The following is an 18,907-nucleotide window of genomic DNA, read 5'->3' on the forward strand; positions in this document are numbered from 1 at the left end:
CTGATTCAATTCCAACACTGGAGGGGGCTGGTGTTTGAATGCAGTGTTAAAAAGAATCCTGTCAGTGAAATCATCAGTAACCCATCATTAAAAGTCAACATGCTTCACCTGAAATATGCAATTATCCGAGTGTGCCTCAGAGTCCGTCCCACACACCAAATGGAGGAGGTGGCCTGTCCAATGGAAAGGGCTAGGAGAAATACTTGTTGAAACATGTCTTTCAGATGAGAAAATGCTTTGCAAAACCTATGTTGATGTGGTTTTTGTATCACAAGGTAAACCGCCTGTATTAACCCTGCTATAATCTACCAAGAACTTGAATGACAACATCTATATTAAAACGATTTGAGGTGTTTGACATAAAAAGCACAAACACTGGCAAGTTGTCACATGGCCATTCGAACAAACCCTTTTTTAAAAGCAAAATTTTGCTTTCTTAGGGTTGTGTTTATTCACAATCTGTTCACATTTGTCAGTGACTTTTTTCTATAATGCATATTTAACTTTGAAATAAGAGGAAAAGACAAACATATTAGAAACAAACTGTTTTAGAGTCAGTTTACTGAAAGACAACAAACAGCTCCTGGTATTAGGGAGATAAAGTAATTTTGTTCTTGCCGTTTAAACCAAGTCAACTTGTGCTCTCAGTAAAAAAAATTCTGTCATAGTTTAGAAATGGGTCCAAGATTTTTGTTCATATTCTGTCTAACATCCTCTGAATTTCCTTCAATGCGTTTACATCATCCCTTAGAGGCCAAAACCATGCAATGTATTCAAGATGGGGGCTCACCGGTGTCTTACGTAACTGAAGCATAGCTTCCTTATTTTCATTTCAGTAAAAAGATAGCATCCAATTAACATTGTAGATCACTTGCTATTCATAGGATGCGAGCATTACTGGCTTGTCCAGTACTTATTGCCAGGTGGATAAGGTTGTTAAGAAAGCATATGGTGTTTTGGCTTTCATTAACAGGGGGATCGAGTTTAAGAGCCATGAGGTTATGCTGCAGCTCTACAAAACCCTGGTGAGACCACACTAATATTGTGTCCAGTTCTGGTCGCCTTATTATAGGAAAGATGTGGAGGCTTTGGAGAGGGTGCAATGGAGGTTTACCAGGATGCTGCCTGGACTGGAGGGCTTGTCTCACGAGGAGAGATTGGCTGAGCTTGAACTTTTCTCTCTGGAGAGACGGAGGAAGAGAGGTGACCTGATCGAGGTGTACGAGGTAATGAGAGGCATGGATAGAGTCGATAGCCAGAGACTTTTCCCCAGGGCAGGATTGACTGCCAGGAGGGGTCATAGTTTTAAGGTGTTAGGAGTAAGGTATGGAGGAGACGTCAGAGGGAGGTTCTTCACCCAGAGAGTTGTGAGCGCATGGAATAGTTTACCAGTGGTAGTCGTGGAAGCAGAGTCATTAGTGACATTTAAGCGACTGCTGGGCATGCACATGGACAGCAGTGAATTGAGGGGAATGTAGGTTAGGTTATTTTATTTTAGGATTAGGATTATTCCACGGCACAACATCGTGGGCCGAAGGGCCTGGACTGTGCTGTACTTGTCTATGTTCGATGTTCTAAGGTTTGAATCCTGCCACAGCAGATGGTGGAATGTGAATTCAATAACTTATCTGGAATTAAAAATCTAAACGATGGCCGTGAATCCATTGTCAATTCTTGGAAATATCCATTTGGTTTACTAGTGTCCTTTGGGGAAGGAAACTGCCATCCTTACCTTGTGTGGCTTATATGTGACTCCAGACCCACAGCAATGGGCTGACTCTGAACTGCCCTCTAGGGTATTAGTAATGGGCGATAAATGCTGGCTAGCCTGTGATGCCCCTCATCATGTCAATGAATCAAAAAAAATGCCAAGTCAGGATTTTGTGCAACTTGGAGGGTGGGGTGGGGGAACGGAACTTAATGGCGCTGTTTCCACATATTGCCACCCTTCTCCTTCAAGCGAGTAGTGGTCATGGTTTTGCAAGGCACCTTCTAAAAAAGAGCTTGAATGAAATTCTGCAGTGCATCTTGGAGACAGTACACATTGATGCTATTGAGCAACAGTAATGGAGGGACTGAACGGCATCATATCTACAATCAAGTAGCTGCATTGTACTAGGTGGTATCAAGCTTCTTGAGAGTTGTTGGAGCAACACTCTTCCAGGCACCTGACTCGTGCTTTGTATACACAGAACAAGTTTTGGGAAGACAGAATTAACTTACTTGCTGCCGGATTCTTCGTTTATGACCTGCACGTGTAGCCAGTGCCTTTAAACAGCAAGTCCAGTTCAATTTTTGGTCAATGGTAACCACAGGATATTGAGTGTGAGTGCGTCAGTGATGGCATTACCAATCAAAGTCAAGGAGTGATGGTTAGATTCCGCTGTTGGAGATGGTGATTGTCTGGCATTTGTGGCACAAAATTACTTGCCACTTATCAGCCCAAGTCCAGACTTTGTCCAGGATACAATTTCAGCTGACTTGTTCTACCTCCATGCCAATTTTGTGCATCCCATGCATTAGAATGCCTGAGGCTCACGATTCCAATTTCTAAGAAATGCTGTTTTTAATCTTCCTTCCTGCCAAAGTGGATTAGCTCACATTTTCCACTTTGTGTTCCATCGGTCAGATTTTTGCCTAGTCACTTAACCTATCTATGTTTGTCTGCAGCCTCCAACATCATTAGCCACTTCTTAGGAACTGAGAGCAGAGTCCACTCAGTGCAATCCATGTGCATTGTGTGGCTTCTCTCATGATCACTTTCACAAGATTTTTCTCTCTATTTTCCACCTCCTAATTTACAGACATTACTATAACTTCTTTTATGTCTGTGTGGTGAAGATAGAAGCAAAATAATTATCGCTTTCATCCATCATTTACTCTTTATCCACTAATAACTTCCCATTCCTTGTTCTTTCACTGTTCTTGCACACTTGTAGAAATTCTGTCTTGAAACGCCATGCTGGATACCTCCCATACTATAACTTTCTTCCTTTCCACTGACCACCTCCCCCAATCATTCTCTGCCATTCTTTACATTTGACCCGGCACTCATCGTTCTATAGTAGAATGTTTTTACTACAGTTTTGATGCTTTTTCTAACTTCTTTAATTAAACATGCCCAGCAACTCCCTCCTTTAATATATTTCAAATTTGAAGAAAAATTCGAATCTGAATATTCTGAACTATTTCCTTAAATGGTTGCTGCTGCATCTCTGCTGATCTATACATTTGCCTGGTATGCCACTTCACTTCAGCAAGCTCAGCTTTTATGCCCACATAGTTGCCCATATTTCAGTTTAAAATATTAATCTTAGAACCAATCTTTTCCCTCATAAATCAGAGGTCAAATTATTGTCTAACAAGACGTGTCCTTATATTATTCCCATCACACAATATCAACTGTAATATAACCTGGCTCAGTTCCAAAAAGAAAATCTGCTGCTGCTGCCCTAATATAAGGATATGGACCATCTTCTCTTTCTCCACCGCTCCCCCCCCCCCCAACTATTCTTCCCTTATCTCCACCCAAACCCATTCTATATACTCATCATCTGAATCAAGTTTATTTCTAATAATTACAAAAAAAATTATATCCTTTATTAACACTGCTATCCCTCCACCTTTACTTGTCTTCCTGTTTTGTTGTGAATGATAAGTAGTCCTCAATTCAGAACACAAATCACACTAATAGCCAGTAGATGGTTGTTATTTACATCAATGTTCTCCTGTTTATTGATTTACTTTGTTACGAATGCTACACGCTGATACAGAAATAACAAAGACAAAGCAAAATGTAACATCTAGTCCTGATTGTAGCTGTATTCCTAGATCTTGGTCTCCACCTGGTATTCTCAGACCCTCATTTCCACGTTACTATTTTCCTCTTGCCTTTTCTCCACTCTCTGATATACCACATCTTTCACGTATGAACTGTTGCCTGCAACCAATATCTCAAATGAACAGCTACACAAAAATTTTTAGAAAAAAAATCAAAACTGCACTGAATTAAGATGCTGGTTTCCATTGTATACGGAACTTTGCTAACTGGTTTGATTACAAAATATTTAAAAATGCACATTGTTAAAAGTTGGTCCTAAAAAGATAAAGCAGGCTACCATGCTCAAAATTTTAAAAGCTGGAGTAATTCAGCTAGAGCAATTACTTCAATATAAGCATGATGAAATACATTATGCTTTAGAAAAGAAAGGCATATAGTGGAAAAGATTCAAATCTAGTTACCATAACATTAGAAAGCCTAACATCTAGAAGAACTGCTGCAAACAAAAAAGGCCTAAATTTCATGCAAGATTCTTTCCTCAAAACACTTCCTTATAGATATTTCTAATCAATCAGTTCAGATATTTAATGACACCTGAAATCAGTGCGACTTGAATCTAGGCTTCCTGGTCCAGAGGTAGGGATGCTACCACTGCTCAAGTGTCACTTTAACATTAGCCTACAGTTGTGCATTACTAGGCCAGTTGTCGAATGTATCACCACCTCCACAACTTTCCATTTATACCATGTATTACAATGATGCACTTGATAAAAGAGAGTATATTCATTACATTTGTGTATTTGGTTGAAATCCCCCTGCTATTTTAGCAAAGGCTTAAGTACTTAAAATATTCTTTTATTTAGATTTCGGAGAGCCGAAACGTTTAAGCAAAAAGCGTAAGCCCTCAGACCAAGGCAGTTAGATGACAGATTTCACTGCAAGCAAATGAAAAAATTAAATAGGTATACATTTTTCCTTGCTTTCAACATTAGACATTAAATCTTTAAAGTTTTCCTCATTGTAGGCATATTATTTTTACTGTTTGTAATAACAATCCAGCTAATAAGCAAATAGGCTAGTGTTAAATGGAGCACCGTGACAATTACAAATAGCCTCTTAATTTTTACACCAAGACAGATTTGGGATTCACAACAAGCACTAATGCAAGCTTAGACAGTTAATTTAACAGAGCCTTGGCAGGTCAAGTATGGTGAAGTCAGTGAGATAAGGGACTTCAGCTAGCTGTCTGCTGACAAAACATTTCAAGGACAGTCAAGTCTGTCACAGCTGGCAAGACATCCATACATCCAACTGAGTAGTGAGGCATACATTAAAAGCAATTAGAGTAAAAACACAACTGCAGGAGGCTAATAGTCTGGCCAACCTAAGAAAGTCCGAACAGACATGGTTACTGTTCAAAATGGCTCAAAAGATCAACGCACTAGCCATTGCAGTCTCCTTCCATTGAAATTTTAAAGCATCTCTACACAGTACCAATAGGCAGGGAGCACTGCAATGTCACGTTAAATCAAAGAGTGAACAATTCCCATTCTTCTAAAAGGCAGTCTCTAAAGAAGGTTCTCCAAGATTAGAAAGGGATCTTGATCAACTGGGCAATGGGCTGAGGAGTGGCAGATGGAGTTGTATTTGGATAAATTACAGGTGTTGCACTTTGATAAAATGAACAAGCACTGGACTTACACAGTTTGTGGTAGGACTCTGGGCAATGTCAAACAGAGAGGCCTATAGGTTCAGGTACACATGTCTACCACAGGTAAACAAGGCAGTAAAGGCAGCATTTGGCACACTTGCCTTCAAATGCTCAGACCACCAAGTGTAGGAGCTGGGTCATCACATTTTAATTGTACAGGGCCTTGGTGAGGCCACTACTGGAGTACTGCGCACAGTTCTAGTCACCCTGTCATAGCAGGGATATTATTAAATTGGAGGGGGTTCAGAAAAGGGTTATCAGGATGTTGTTTCCCCTCAATGCTGCACTGGACAGCCAGCCTAGATTCATACCAAAGACTTTCAGTAGGACTTCAACACACACATTTCTTACTCAGATGGAGGGCTACCAACTGAGCCACAGGTACCTCTATAGAGTACACATAAGCAATGCACACAAACATCATAGTGTATTACAGGTACAAAAATCAATCTTAGGTGCTGGGTGTTTGAGTTACAACATGAACTAACAAGCACATTCCAATCTGCCAAGTTACTTTTTTTTGGAATGGTAACAACCAAGTGGCAAAGACAGAGGCCAACTTAAAAACAGATTTGGTTTAAGTCATGCATATTACATCATGCATTACATGGTATAATGCTTTATGGTGAATGAACATCGATCCCTTTACTATCAGCAAAGCCACAAATTAACTGCAGATTTTTTTTTTTTTTTAAGAATGGCATTTTCAGAATCAGCCTTGTAACAATGCTTCAAATAGTGAGAACTGCTCACTACAGATGATCATTCCTGTCAGAAATTTATGCAGTGCTCAATCTTATGAACAGTGCAAAAAATATCAAGGCAGTTCAAGTACCAACTGTTTCAAAGGGCTTTTTTTTGTATAAGCCACAATGCACAACATGTTACTGAGAGCAGCACATCTGAATTTTCACTATGATCTCGGAGAATAGAAGTCACATGCTGGAAGTGCCCAAGTTTAGTGAGTTATCTATGATCACGTTTTGTATATATTATTGTTACCACTAAAATAATTCACAATTAGAGAATGCAAATATTCAGTCAATCCATCCTCTCATCAATTGTGGCCACTTTGCATTTCAACTTTAGTACCTCCTAGTTTCTTAACTTACATTAGCAAAACTGCAGTGCTCCATTTGAAACAACATTTTTAACATTATAGATTTTGTTAACAAAGAGGTCTAAATACCATAATTTCCCTTTAACATTACATTTTGCAAACACACCTGGTCCAATTTTCCTCCATTTTGTCCGAAGACCACATTTAGTATCAACTACATGTTAAATACTATGGAAGGTTGACTAATGTAACACCAATATTGATTTACATGTGTTTTAGAAATGTGCACATTTTTATTCATCGCTTACTTTCCCAAAGCAAACCATTGTGCCTGTCTTCTCCCACGCCCCTACATAAAACTCAGATTAGTGTCAGTTACCAATCTCTCCTGCCTGAGAATTTTAGGTATTTTCACAGAAGTAATTTTCATTAGGCATAAAGGATTCTCTAGAAGTGTGTTCTGTCACAAAAACAGCTTACGAAATAGAACTTAAAATTGGACACACTTACTGTAATAGGATCATAACAGAATCTAGGGTGGAGATTCAGTGCAAGTCACAGCTAAAATCATATAGGTTTACTCTGCCCTATTCCCCACACAGATTCTAAATCCTCAAAAATCATCCAGCATGTAAATCTTCATGAATTCCAGCTTTTCATTTGATCTTTAAAAGGACCAGTCTATGGAAATATTTTTAACCATAGGCCATATCATGCAGCTTCTAGTCAAGATGTTTTGAGAAACCACAACAGATTACTGGGTGGATAGTTTCACTGCTTCAAAAAAAAAGAGGAAAAACTACCAGTTCATAGCCTGATTCAGTTTCAGGGATACATCACCCACATTTGTACTGACTAACATAATACTTAAATCAAGGTTCAATAGCACAGTTTGCAGTTAATATCTTTTAGAATCAGAAATTATTCAACAGCTTATCTGCAGTTTGACCATTTAAAACAGTCTCATGTTGTGTCTCTGTACTCAAAACGTGAAGCAGCTTGAAACAGACTGCAGTCCTTTGAAAGTCCTAGTCACCCGACTAAAAGGCACACGTTTATCGCCATATAACATCTTACTGAAAGAACTTGGTTGGTACACACAAGACCTAGTCTTGAATCAGACATTTAAACTGATGACTCGTTGCAATGCCAGATGGGCCTGAATTTCTGTTCAAGAATTCATTAAACCACAAAGAAAGGGTCCAAAGAAAACAAACCACAGTCAGAGCTGTGGAATGCTATTTTTTTTAGAAACACAGATTCTGCGCACAGGAGTATTACCAGCCTGAGAACATTTCTGTTCTAAAAGTAAATCATTCTTTCTTGATGGCAGCTCAAGTACCAACTATTCAACAGGCTTTTTTTGTATAACTTGCAATGCACAACATGTTACTTAGAGCAGCAGTCAGTCAGTCCAGCAGCATGGTAGCTGGGATAAAACCCCATACAGAAATCAAAGCCAGAGCCACTGAAGTACAGTGGCTGTGCTTCCTGAAGAGGTCAAGAGGTGACATGATTGCAATGTGTGATGCATACATGGTCTAACTTGTTTAAATTGAACCCATTTCTTGTTACAACACAATGGAATTTCAACGTCAAAAAATCCATGATGGAATGTACAAGTCCAGACAATACTTCATTCAGTAAGTATCTCTGGCTGTGGAGCACAGGGTGTTGGTCACTCATTCTTCTTTCATCGACAAGAGTTCCTCATAGGCTTATGGTCTTAAGCCAAACTGTCTAAGAGATCATCACAAGAGCAGGAAATAACAACAATAAGAGACAAGTGCTTTTCACCTTTTAAAAAAATCTATAACAGACTGCAAATACAGCCTAATGCATTAGGTGAAAAAAGGTACCATTGTGAATTATGCAGATTGGCTATATATTCTGTGAAATAAAGCTAAATACTATTTTAACAATTATGCAGTTAAATTAAAAAAGAGACTAAAGCAATAGAACCCAGTTCCTGTTTCAAACTACTGTACCCCAAAATGCACTTTTCATTGAATACATTGCAAATATTATGCATTGTACCTGCAAAATCTTGTCATTAAAGAACAACCAAAAGTTCCAGAGATTAGGATATGTAGCAAATTCACAGAAACATTATTGCACTTCAAGCCAGGTTCATTTATCTAAATGAGTTCTTTTCAACCAATGTAATTATTCACGATATCAAGGTCAAGTATCAACTTAAAATATCCAGTCAAGGCCGCCACTACAATTGTGTGGATGCTATCATTATCTCAGTTTCCCCATGCTATTAATATAGGCACTAAGAACTTTTTTCAAATCAGTTATGAATCAAGCTTCAGTAGTGCAGAAGATGTGATTTTTCCCAGTTATTCATTCATTCTTAATTCATGGACTATCACAGCATATCTGGTAAAGTTATTTATTATCAAGCCTTAGTTACCTGATGTGGACATCATGATGAGGTGCCACCTTGAATCATTGCAATCTGTACAGGGGCACTGATGTCAAATTATAAAAAGGCTGTTACTAACTAAGATGCCCAATCTTTACTCAGCCACCATTTATGCTGAAAGCAATCTATTACTTCATATCATTAGCATTAACAAGTACCCAACTGAAAGCATAGCATTGTAAGAAATTACAGCTCTCAAACTAGTATATTCTGTCCAGTGTGACTGTTTCATAAATATAGCTCATACTGCATTGATTTTTTTCCCCACCCCCCTCTCTGCAATGTAAGCTGGAGGTAATGCTAACAAAGATTACATTCAGTATCAAGAGGTACTACATTCCCCAATGGAAGTCAAGGAATTGTCTAGAACCTCTTTGCCATAGAAGTATTTGGAGAAACCAAAAAAAATCAAAAGTTGCTCCAAAAGGGAGATGATCAGAGAAAGTGACTGTGGCAACTGTTTGGGATCTGTCTTGTGCTCATCGGTTAGAAAGATTCATACAAATGATTAACACAACAGAAACTACCAGCCTTTAGAATTCAAGTAAATTAACAAATTGATGGTATGAGGTAGGAGCTTCTTCAGGTGGTGGTGCTTGTTAACAATTGTCCATCTTCGATGTGAAGGCAACACAGAAGAATTTCTTAACAGACTGGCTAAAAAGCAGCAGGATGTCTTCACAACCGAGATCAATTCACACAATGACAACGCTGGTGTGGCTCCCCCGACTAAGTGAACCAACCTTAACTGTCGTGGCACTTTTTTTCCCCCCCCTCTTATTTAGGTAATGCATCATACCTAACCTACTAAACCTTATACTCCTTAAGTTACATACAAATGGTCAGCTGCCTATTTTAAGCAGGGGTGGGTTCTGAAGCCTAAATCTTAGATTACTCATGTGAGATCTTCAGTACCACTACTACTTCTTCAATTGATGATATTTAATCATTTCCTAACCCCGTCTTTGCACCTGAAGTAATGTTTTGACATATTCCTGATGCCAAACATATCAGAGATGAATCTTCCCTAAACCAAAACAGTTACTGCCACTTCTGAGAAAATGCACAGACGAGTGATAGCTCAATGCTTACTGCAGCTCAGTTGCAGTTCTTATGCTCTAAGCCACACTGCAACATTGACAAGCTGGCAGCATCTTTCTGCATGAGTGAAGAGAAAACAGTCAACAGCAAACAGACAGGCTGTCATTTGTTTTGTCAGCGGCCAAGTCCAGCTCTCACCCATCCACACAGGCCAATATTGTTTTTGCCCAAGTTCAATGCTGCTGGTTGAATAGGTTGAATTCAGACTGGAGAGCCACAAAACAGAATCCACTATAAGTTGTGGGGAAACATTAGCCCTAAGTGATACAGACGAGGACTGTTTTAATTTAAACCAAGGCTTTCTGCCAAGTTAGTCACTCAAATACCAGTGACTCAAGCTAGGAAAGTCACAATGAATGGAAAGTCAGCACTCAGCCACTCCACCATTTCTCATCAATTTCTCATGAAAAGAAAACTCATGAGCAGAAAGACAGACTGGACTTCTGTCTGCTGTAATCAAGGAGCTTTCATTCAGGCTTAAAACACAAACAGGTGCTCACTTTACTGAAATACTAACAGTAACATTAAAACCACGATGCCCTCATTCAAGCTTTTGTTTTTCTAAACTTCAGTCTCCAACAGTGCTCCCGTACTCCACCCTGCATGAAAAAAAACTTAACACACAGAACTTTGGGCAAGACATGGGTGCGGCTGAAAAATTTTATTTCTTGACTACTCCTGCTCATCATTCTCATGGACTCCCATTTCCTCTATACAGAGAGGTTTTACCAGTGCCTTGCGCACAAAAGGCTAACACTACAACCTCCTGAGGTCTGTGTCCATGGAAGAGCTACTGCTGGTTTCCATAATACCTTCACCCACAACCAAACCCCACCCCCCCACCAACAGTCTACCAGCAACAGTACAAACCTTCAACTACATTACCTGGGTGCTTGGAAACCTCTTCTCATGCTGGAGATGAAACATTTCTAAACTTCTGTAAAGCCTACACCACCTTTGACTCAATTCACCAGTCTGCATTGCTGTCTCAGGATATCCTGAAGTCCCAAATAAACAAGTTAACGTTTGGGTGGAACCCAGTCTAACTAGCTGCCTCAGGAGGCAGAGAAGGAGATGCAGAACGTATATTTTTTTTTCTGAAGGGTCCAGACCCGAAACGTCAGCTTTCCAGCTTGTGTTCACCCAACTCTACATCTTGTTATTGCAGAATGTATTTGTTGTTTAATTAGAAACGGTTGCTATCGGATTCCTCCCACGTGTAGTTCACTAGCTGTAATAGGCTGGAGTTGCTAATATAGAAGTTATAAAGATACGAACTCACAGGCTCTATAAAGCAACGTCAAAATGTATTCCCTGTATACAAAGCACATCCCACCCTTTCATTGTACACGTTAAAAAAAAAAGTTACAAAGGGACCTCTCTCCCTGCCCATAACAAAACATCCCTGATAAGATAGAACAGAAACCCAGCCTCGGGTTGCGGCTACTGGTCTTTCTCGCCTGTGTGGTCCATGTAGAAACATGAAGAGACCTTGTGGATCAGGGGAAGGGAGAGAGACCACAGCTCAGCTTCTCGGGCCAGCAGCCTATAGCAGAGCTTCCCCAGAGAACAGCACTGAGCCCTTCAGAATGCTGCCTGTTCCAAGTCAGTTACCATCAAGAAACTGACAGAGCATTTAAGAACAAAATTCTCTCCGCACAAAAGTTTCGCAGCGACAAGGCGATCGACTCGATGCAAATCTTTACGTGAAGTTTGACAAATCTGGAAGGAAAAGCCCAATGCGAGGCAGACAAATCTCTGACCCTACGCCAGAAAGGGCCGCTTTGTTTCCCCCGTACCTGTGATAAACTGTCGCCGGTTCTCATCAAGGTGAGTTGAAATCACATCTCCCATTGCGCCCCACTCTCCGCACAACACTGAATCCCTCCACCCAACACAGGTACAAAGGTTTCCCAGAGAGGCGTGGGTTGAGAGGTCTGTGCTCAGTCGCAGGGAAAAGCTTCTCCAAACACTTCACTCCCCGGTGGACACACCCCTCCCTATTCCCGGTTCAACAAGTTTTCATCTGGGTCTCCCCACAGCCCTCCCCTCTGCTAGGGGTGGGGTTTAAAAATGGCACATGCGCTATTACCTTAAACTTGCTAAAACTACAGCTCATTACCCTATTTTTGAACTGAATTGCAATGTCGGTCGCACGACGTACGCCCTTCAGTCGCTTTTAAAAGAAAGCAAAACGAATAAACAGCTTTAGAAAAACAAGGATTAGACTCAATGGTAGGAAGTCCAGTCTATTTTTTATCCTTTGCAATTCTCTCCCCCAGAGGGCCGGGGAACCTCAGTATTTAGGATATTCTAGACTGAAATTGATAGATTTCCAGATCGGATAGCAAGGGATGTGGCAATATTACGGAAAAATGGTTTGGGGTAGATACTAGTTGAAGCATGCAGTATCGGATGCGATGGATAGAATAGCCTAATTCCTTCCCCAGAAGGGATCTGTTATCTGAGCTTAGACACACAACAATCCGGTTGACTCTTAATCCCTCTCTGAAAACACTCCATGTCCAAATGCAGCAAGATATAGACAATATCCAGGCTTGAGCCAACGAGAGACAAGTGACATTCATGCTGGGCAATAGTCATCTCCAATAAGAGAGATCCATCTCCCCTTGACATGGTGGCGTTACCATCACTGAATCTCTCACTATCATCATCCTGGGGGCTGACATGGACCAGAAACTGGCCTAGCCATACAAATTCTGTGGCTCCAGGAGCAGGTCATAGGCTAAGAATCCTGCCTCAAGCAAATCACTGACTCTGTAAAGCCTGTCCACTGTTAGGAATGTGATGAATGGAATACTCTTCACATGCCTGGATGAATGCAGCTCTAGCAACAGCCAAAGGCTTGTCACCATCCAGCACATCCACAACCTCCCACTGCCGACACCACCGATGTTCAGCAACAGCAGTATACTGCAGAGATTCATTAAGGCTCCTTAGACAGCATCTTCCAAACCCATAGCCACCTTGAAGAACAAAGGGAGCAATTACATGGGAACATCCATACCTGCAAGTTTGTTCCAAGCCACTCACCCTCCTGACTTGGGAATATATCATCATTCCTTCACTGTCACTGGGTCAAAATCCTGGAACTCCCTCCCTAACTACAGTATGGGTGTCCCTAAAACAAATGGATCACAGCAGTTCAAGAAGACAACTTGCCACCACCTTCTCAAAGGCAACTAAGGATGGACAAGAAATTCTGGCCCAGTAAGCAACATCCACATTCTGTGAGTGAATTTATCAAGATGACCTAACAAGCTAGTCAGTTTAAGGGATGGACAATAATTGCTAATCTTTACCAGTGACACTCATATCTCTTGAAAGTGAGACAATATATGCTCTGAATGCTATTGACAAAATGTGACATGTATAACTATTATTCATAGCACAATCTGTTCTTGTTTTTATGTGAAGCACAAGGATACCTAACCTGTTCTCCCGTTTGCTCAACAACATCTGCTCCTCTATTAGGTGAGCCGTCATTGTAATTGAACACAGAGATCACAGAAGGAAATTAACCCAATGGCTGAATGGGAAGATGACATTCCTACCATGTGCTTGTCACAGTCTGTATTTAAATTGATAGCATTAGGTAAAATTAGAAGCCGTGTCAACTGTTTCACTTTTCAGCACAATTTCATTACCATGACATCAATGTAATCACAGTGAAATCTGGGATGGGTGTGGTGTGAATACTGAATTACCATAATTTTTATATCTAGAACAACAGACAAGAAGCAATGAGTCTCAATCCTGTAATTCAGTACAGTAGGGCAAAACCTCTCATTAACATGAAGGTCATTGCTTCTGCACATACATTTGAAATCAGAATTGCAATATCAACTAATCTGCAGATAGTTATTATTAATGTTATCACTATTATTTAATAACACTTTGATACAATATCTCATGCTAAGCAATATTCAGACAAAAATTAATGGAAAACCAAAGAAGTTTTAAAGAGAAGCTTAAAGACCGTAGAAAAGTGTGGAGCTTTATAGCACTCGATAACAATATACTAATAGGGAATTTAATGACATGAAGCAATTAAAGCTGACTGATTATAGACACTTACAGCACAGAAGGAGTCCATTCAGCCCATCATGCCTGGACCGGTCAACAAAGACCTAGCCACACTAACCTCATTTTCCAGCTCTTTGCCCACAGTCCTGGAGGTTATGGCAATGCAAGTGACTCAACTATCCTTCAGGTAGTGAGTTCCTCACTCTCACTACCCTGTGGGTGAAATAAATTCTCTTCACCTTTCCTCTTAGTTTTCTACCTTCAACCTTAAATCTATGCCCCTGGTTATTGTCCACTCTACTAATGGAAACATTCATTTCTATACACTCTATCCACCCCACCTCATGGCTCAGACCCTTTAGACTGGGTAGAATCCTGGTTAATTTCCTTTGCATTAGTTTTAGTGCAGTCACACCCTTCCTATAAATTAATGACTAGAACTGCACGTGGTAGTCTGGTAAGCACCTAACCAGTGGCTTTCGCAAATCCGGCATAAGCTCCCAGCTCTTTTATTCTGTGGTTTAGCGAATAAAGTCAAGCCTCCCTTTTTTTAAAAATCACCTTATCTATCTGCCCTGCTACCTTTGTGGAAGCTATGTGATGTAAGTATGCAGTATATGGTTATTATTTGGGAATTTGAATTGACAAGTGGAAGAAAATAAATTTTAGTTTTTAATTCCATGAGAGCATTTTTTAATAGACAAAGGCCTGAAAGTAATTTTGAGCCATGAACTAAAAATAGGTTTTACCAAGAATGCATGCAACCTAAGCTACAGAACTCAATTAGCTACTTAGGTAGTGAATTGAAGAATATTTACAAAGTTGAGTTTTATGAAGATAAACAGCTGGTCTTGGGCCATTACGCAGGTGAGTTCGTAAAAAAAGAAGTTATCCAAGCAGCAGAGCAGAACTTTTAGTTGGTAGAGTTGCAGAAGGTTATACGTATATCAATCGAGCTGCCAGAGGAGGTGGTGGAGGCTGGTGCAATTACAACATTTGAAAGCCATCTGGATGGGTACATGAATAGGAACGGTTTGGAGGGACATGCACCAAATGCTAGCAAATAGGACTAGATCAGTTCAAGATATCTGGTCAGCATGGATGAGTTGGAATGAAGTGTCTGTTTCTGTGTTGTATAACCCTATAATTCTATGAGTCCAAGTCTGCAGGCTTTGGGAGTTGGTAGAATCTTTAGGTCATCAGATTTAGAAATAAGTATCCAAGTTGTTCGAGTTGAAAAGAAGTATTTAAGCTATTAATCCTTAAAGAAACTCTTGAACAGCTGCAGCAGTCCAAGGAGAAGACTTGGAAAGAGCCTTAAGAAATCACAAAGTTAAGATAGGAATAATACTGGGATTGAGTGACTGCAAAGGGTGTTGCAGGGAATAAGTTTGAATCTTTCAATTTGACACATGTGAAGATTTTTCTCAATGTTTTTGTGTAATAAAGTTGTGTTATTTTGTTAAAAGAACATTGGCAATCTTATGTTCAGTATGTTCAATGACTGACCATCATGGAAACAAAACTGCAAACTTATGATCTATCAAGCCAGGCTTACAAATGAGATCTGACCTGTCTACTGTTACCATCAGCTGGGATCATAACAATAAGAATTTTAAACTTGAGCCATTGAGAGACTGTAATCCAATTTAAGTCAGCAAGTAGAGCGGCAATAAGCAAGCAGAGTTTGTACAGGATAAATTTAGAGCAGCTGTGGTTTGGATACAGTGAAGTTACATTAGGTGCAGGATAACTACTAATGGGAAGCTGATTAGAAAGGCTGAAAATGGGATTAGTAGAAAAGAAGTCTTTGGAACTCCTTGCCACAGAGAGCGGTGGGGGCTGAGCCATTATATAAATTTAAGGCTGGGATAGATTGATTCATGATCAGCAGGAGAATCAAAGGTTATGGAAAAAGGGCAGCAAAGTGATATGAGGAATATTAGATCAGCAATGATCCAATGAACAGCAGGCTTGAGGAACTGACAGACCTGTTACTGTTCCTATTTCTTCTGTCTTTATGGTCTTATGGCAGATTTGGAACATAACAACAACTTATGCAAAAATATTAATTGAGACATTTGCATTGCATAGATATAACCAGTGGGATTTCAGTGGTTCCTGATTTCTTTTGCATTTGTTTTCAAGGCCTGGTTGATGCCAATAAAGTTTCATTTACTGCCTATCTTTATTTGTTCTGAATGGATAGTATACTCTGACATTCTTTCTAGCAATAGTGATTCTCTCATGATCCTATGGAATCCTCAAGGATTCTGACCCAGTCACAAGAAAGAAAGAAAGAAAGAAAGAAAGAAAAGACAAGAAAGAAAAGCAGTTTAAAGCTCTGGCTGTACGATTATATGTTGAGGACCTTTGTTTAATGACCAGGAAACCTCACATCTTGATTATGATCCTCTAGGCATTCCAACACATGTGTAAATAGGGATGTGCACAAGAATGTATTTGGCAAAGTGATCACATTACTGTGCCCACTGCAAAACTTTTATGGATGTGAATGTCAAACCTCACACAAAACACAAACTGAATTTCAATGGGCTGCTCTGTGGCCGGTATAACATCTGAAATAACAACTCGGGCAGCATTAAGTTCCTTAGGGTTGTCAATATGTCAGCAGAGAATTCCTGGCGGCAGTAGAGAATTTGTGCAGTCAAGTCCAAGCTGTTTTCACCATGTATGTGAGAAAGCTACTTTTATCTAGTCTATTCCCTGGTTGATATCCTGTAATTATCTCATTATGATTATTTGAGCATACTGCAGTGAAGTATTTCCTCACTGTTCTGAAACCAATTACAGGTCCCAAATCCAGGGATTCTAACTTGAACTGAATTGGCATTAACGAGTAGATCAGTCTGACTCAGGTAGTTCTAAGAATAAAGCATCGGGCGCTTCGGGCCTAGACCCATCTTCAGAAAATTTTTCTAGGCCCAAAACATCAGCCTTCCTGCTCCTCTGTTGCTGCTTGGCCTGTTGTGTTCATCCAGCTCTACACCTTGTCATCTCAGATTCTCCAACATCTGCAGTTCCTACTTTCTCTGAATCAATGAAATTGTCCTTCACTAATTGTCCTGCTAATTGAGTCTAAACCATGAAAATATTATGTAAGTTGTTCTTTATCTATTTATACTCCCTTCTTTTTGTTAGAACTCGTGTGGTAGCACCATCTCTGCTAACAGGTTACTTGACCTTGCCTTTCCTCTCCACGTTGCTTCACAAATATTTCACAGCAGGGTAGACATAGTCCTGTTCAGATTCACATTGCAAAACGTGCTGAGAGTTAACTTTGATAAAACCTCCGAGATGAGCATGGAGATCATAAAGTTCAATTAATCCGTGCCCACTAACTGCCAACTTCATGCTGCTTGCTGCTTTAAATGGTTTCAGCATCGAGCCAGTACATACAACATTGTTGATTAACTGGGCACTTGAGTGAGGTCGGGGTTGGGGGGTAGTTGGTGGGGGAAGAGATCATATTTGAAAAAGTTATGACTGAAAGCTAACTCACACTTTTTAAGTGGAGGCAGAGTGCAGCAGGAGCCAGTGCTGAGCCCTGCTGGGAGTGATTAACCTCAGAATTGTTGAATGGTGTCTCAAATTGAAGTGAAGCCACAATCAGATTAGCATGAACTTAACAAATGGCAGAGCAGTCTTCAGGGGATAAATGGTTTAGGTACGGCACTGTACTGGTGGAAGGGAATTCCAGGACATTGTCCTGGGGACAGTGAAGGAATGGCTTTCCAAGTCCAAATCAGGGTGAAATCTGACTTGTAAATGGTCACCTTCTCATGCATCTGCCGTCCCTGTCCTACAAGATGATGGATGATGGTGCATTTTGATAGAATCTCTACAGCATGGAAACAGGCTGTTCAGCTCAACAAGTCCACACTTGAAGATACACTTAGTACATGGTTCATACTGTTGCCACTACACAATGGTGGTGAAGAGAGTGAATGTTGCTGATGGTGATGACCAATTGGGCTGCTTTACCCTGGACGGCAGTGAGCTTCCGGGGTGTTGTTGGAGCTGTCACTCATTCAGGCAAGTATTCTCCTGAAAGTAATGCCTTGTCTTATTTTTGTTCCTTGGCTGCCCATCAAACAGCTGGTGGCTAGGGCTGTCTTCTTATGATGACGACTGGAGAAACAGAAGTTACTTCTCAAGTGAACGATTTTGAGCCTATAAATGGCCAGTGAAGTTAATTAGTGCACTCCACTGTAAACCCACAGCATGGTTCTATTGAGCATTAATTTTAAAATAAAAATTGTTGAGAGGATGTAGACATCATTGGCTAGGCCAGCATTTCCTGACCATCTCTGATTGCCCTGAGGGCAGTTAAGAGTCAACGTTGCTGTTGGTTTTGGAATCACATGTAGGCCAGACTGGATAAGGATGGCAGGTCTTCTTCCCTAAGGGGAGTTTAGGTGCCTTTCTTTACAACAATCATCAGTGCCCATTATTGAGCTAACTTTTTATTCCAGAGTTGTATTGAATTCAAATTTTGCCATCTGCATTCAAACCAGAGTTCTCTAAACATGAACTTGATGTTCTGAAATACTAGTCCAGTGACATTATTGCTACATCACTGCTTCACTGGAAGAAGGTATTAAAGTCTTGAGGTTCAAATTCTAAAATCATTCAAGTTTTTTAAACTGTAACTGATTCAGATTTACATTGTAAGAGGAAACGACTTTGCAGTTTTGTTTTGTTTATCCTTGGCTTTATTTCTTGTTTAGATCAAAACAGAAAATTTTTACTACA

General features: G+C 40.1%; 1 protein-coding gene across 1 annotated transcript in view; it reads right to left on the bottom strand.

Moving 5' to 3' along the window:
* niban2a (niban apoptosis regulator 2a) overlaps positions 1 to 12,113 on the bottom strand; it is a 186,377-nt gene extending 174,264 nt beyond the window's left edge. The window contains exon 1 of the mRNA XM_048559120.2: positions 11,884 to 12,113. Coding sequence (XP_048415077.2) covers positions 11,884 to 11,938 — 55 coding nt within the window. The 5' untranslated portion in view covers positions 11,939 to 12,113. The remainder of the gene's footprint in view (positions 1 to 11,883) is intronic.
* Positions 12,114 to 18,907: the final 6,794 nt, after the last annotated feature.

The sequence above is a fragment of the Stegostoma tigrinum genome, chromosome 29 (genome assembly GCF_030684315.1).
Source record: "Stegostoma tigrinum isolate sSteTig4 chromosome 29, sSteTig4.hap1, whole genome shotgun sequence".
Lineage (NCBI taxonomy): Eukaryota > Metazoa > Chordata > Chondrichthyes > Orectolobiformes > Stegostomatidae > Stegostoma > Stegostoma tigrinum.